General features: G+C 50.7%; 1 protein-coding gene across 1 annotated transcript; it reads right to left on the bottom strand.

The window, feature by feature from the left end:
* Window positions 1-30: 30 nt before the first annotated feature.
* Pmar_PMAR009496 (merozoite surface protein 2, putative) lies at window positions 31-248 on the bottom strand (the record flags this gene model as incomplete). The annotated part of the gene is made up of 1 exon (XM_002770973.1): window positions 31-248. A coding segment is annotated over one exon (218 nt), but the record flags the coding sequence as incomplete, so codon positions are not given.
* Window positions 249-1,188: the final 940 nt, after the last annotated feature.

The raw sequence follows: 1,188 nt of genomic DNA, 5'->3' as shown, positions 1-1,188 counted from the left end.
TCTGCTCGTAGCTGTTGTGCTCGTAGTTGCCTACTCGTGGTTGTTCTGCTCGTAGTTGTGCTCGTAGTTGCCGTACTCGAAGTTGTTGTACTCGTAGGTGTCGCGCTCGTCGTTGAACTTGTACTTGTGGTTGTCGTTGTGCTCATCGTAGCTGTACGTCGCGAAATTGTGCTTGTCGTGGTCTGCGGAGCACTCCTTGTAGTGGTTGAACTCATACTTGAGGTAGTCGTGGAACTCGAACTTGTCGACTGTGCCGTCGTCACTGTCGTTGAAGCGCTTGAAGACGACGGCACAGTCGGATTACTCGTCGTCGCATTGGGTTGCATCGTCGTACCTGCAAACTGCACGATCCAACTCGGATGACTATGTACAAATTCATGAAACTCACAGCGTTAGACGCTACCAAGTTGAGCCAGACAACCTAAGTCACTCACTCGGCTGTGGGAACGGAGTTGGTGTGGTTCCGCAGCCTTGCAGCATGGCAGGCCAGACCGCTGAGACCGCCAGCAAGAAAAATGCAATCCGACGTATCCGACGTATCCGAGATATTGAGACGACATAGATCACCGAAGTAGCTCGCGGAGAGGAGTGTCTTGCCATTGAGAATATAAACACTGTGAATTTGGAGATCTGACCGTTGCCAGGGAAATTCCAAACTCTGACTGCTCCCGAGAGGATCATGCGATAACACTGAACCGGAATCCGCGACAAGAAGTGTGATGATCCGATGAGGACTAACCCGGTAAACAATGATGTGAACTCTCGAGACAAAGATGACGGCTCGTGCAGCCAGAGTCCTGCGGGGGCTCGTCCACTGATATGAAGTCCACGGGATAGATTGGGGCGATGAAAGCCTGGTAAAACTCCGACGAGCGAGATCTTATAGCGAATCCAAAGAGAAGAGACACGGTACTATACGCCTATTTGTAGCAAGAAAGCCGCCACGTTTAAGGGCGAGTTGAAACTGCTGTTAATCGCTTCCTTCTCGCTGATTGGCTCGAGGTGGTAGATGATGTAGGACGTTGGGTAGATTTGGTTGAAGATGGTAGAGTAGTCGTCGATGGCCCACTAGTCGATGTAGTTGAGGTGGGCGGGAACGTATTGTTGACGCAATTACAGGGCAACGTAGGATCATATTGGCAAGTCGAGGTGGTGTTCCATCTGCAATAAGTCCTCTTATCTTTCAGC

Source organism: Perkinsus marinus, assembly GCF_000006405.1.
Source record: "Perkinsus marinus ATCC 50983 genomic scaffold scf_1104296964084, whole genome shotgun sequence".
Taxonomy (NCBI): domain Eukaryota; phylum Perkinsozoa; order Perkinsida; family Perkinsidae; genus Perkinsus; species Perkinsus marinus.
Note: the sequence above shows the minus strand (reverse complement) of the source record. Positions and strands in the feature narration are given on the sequence as shown.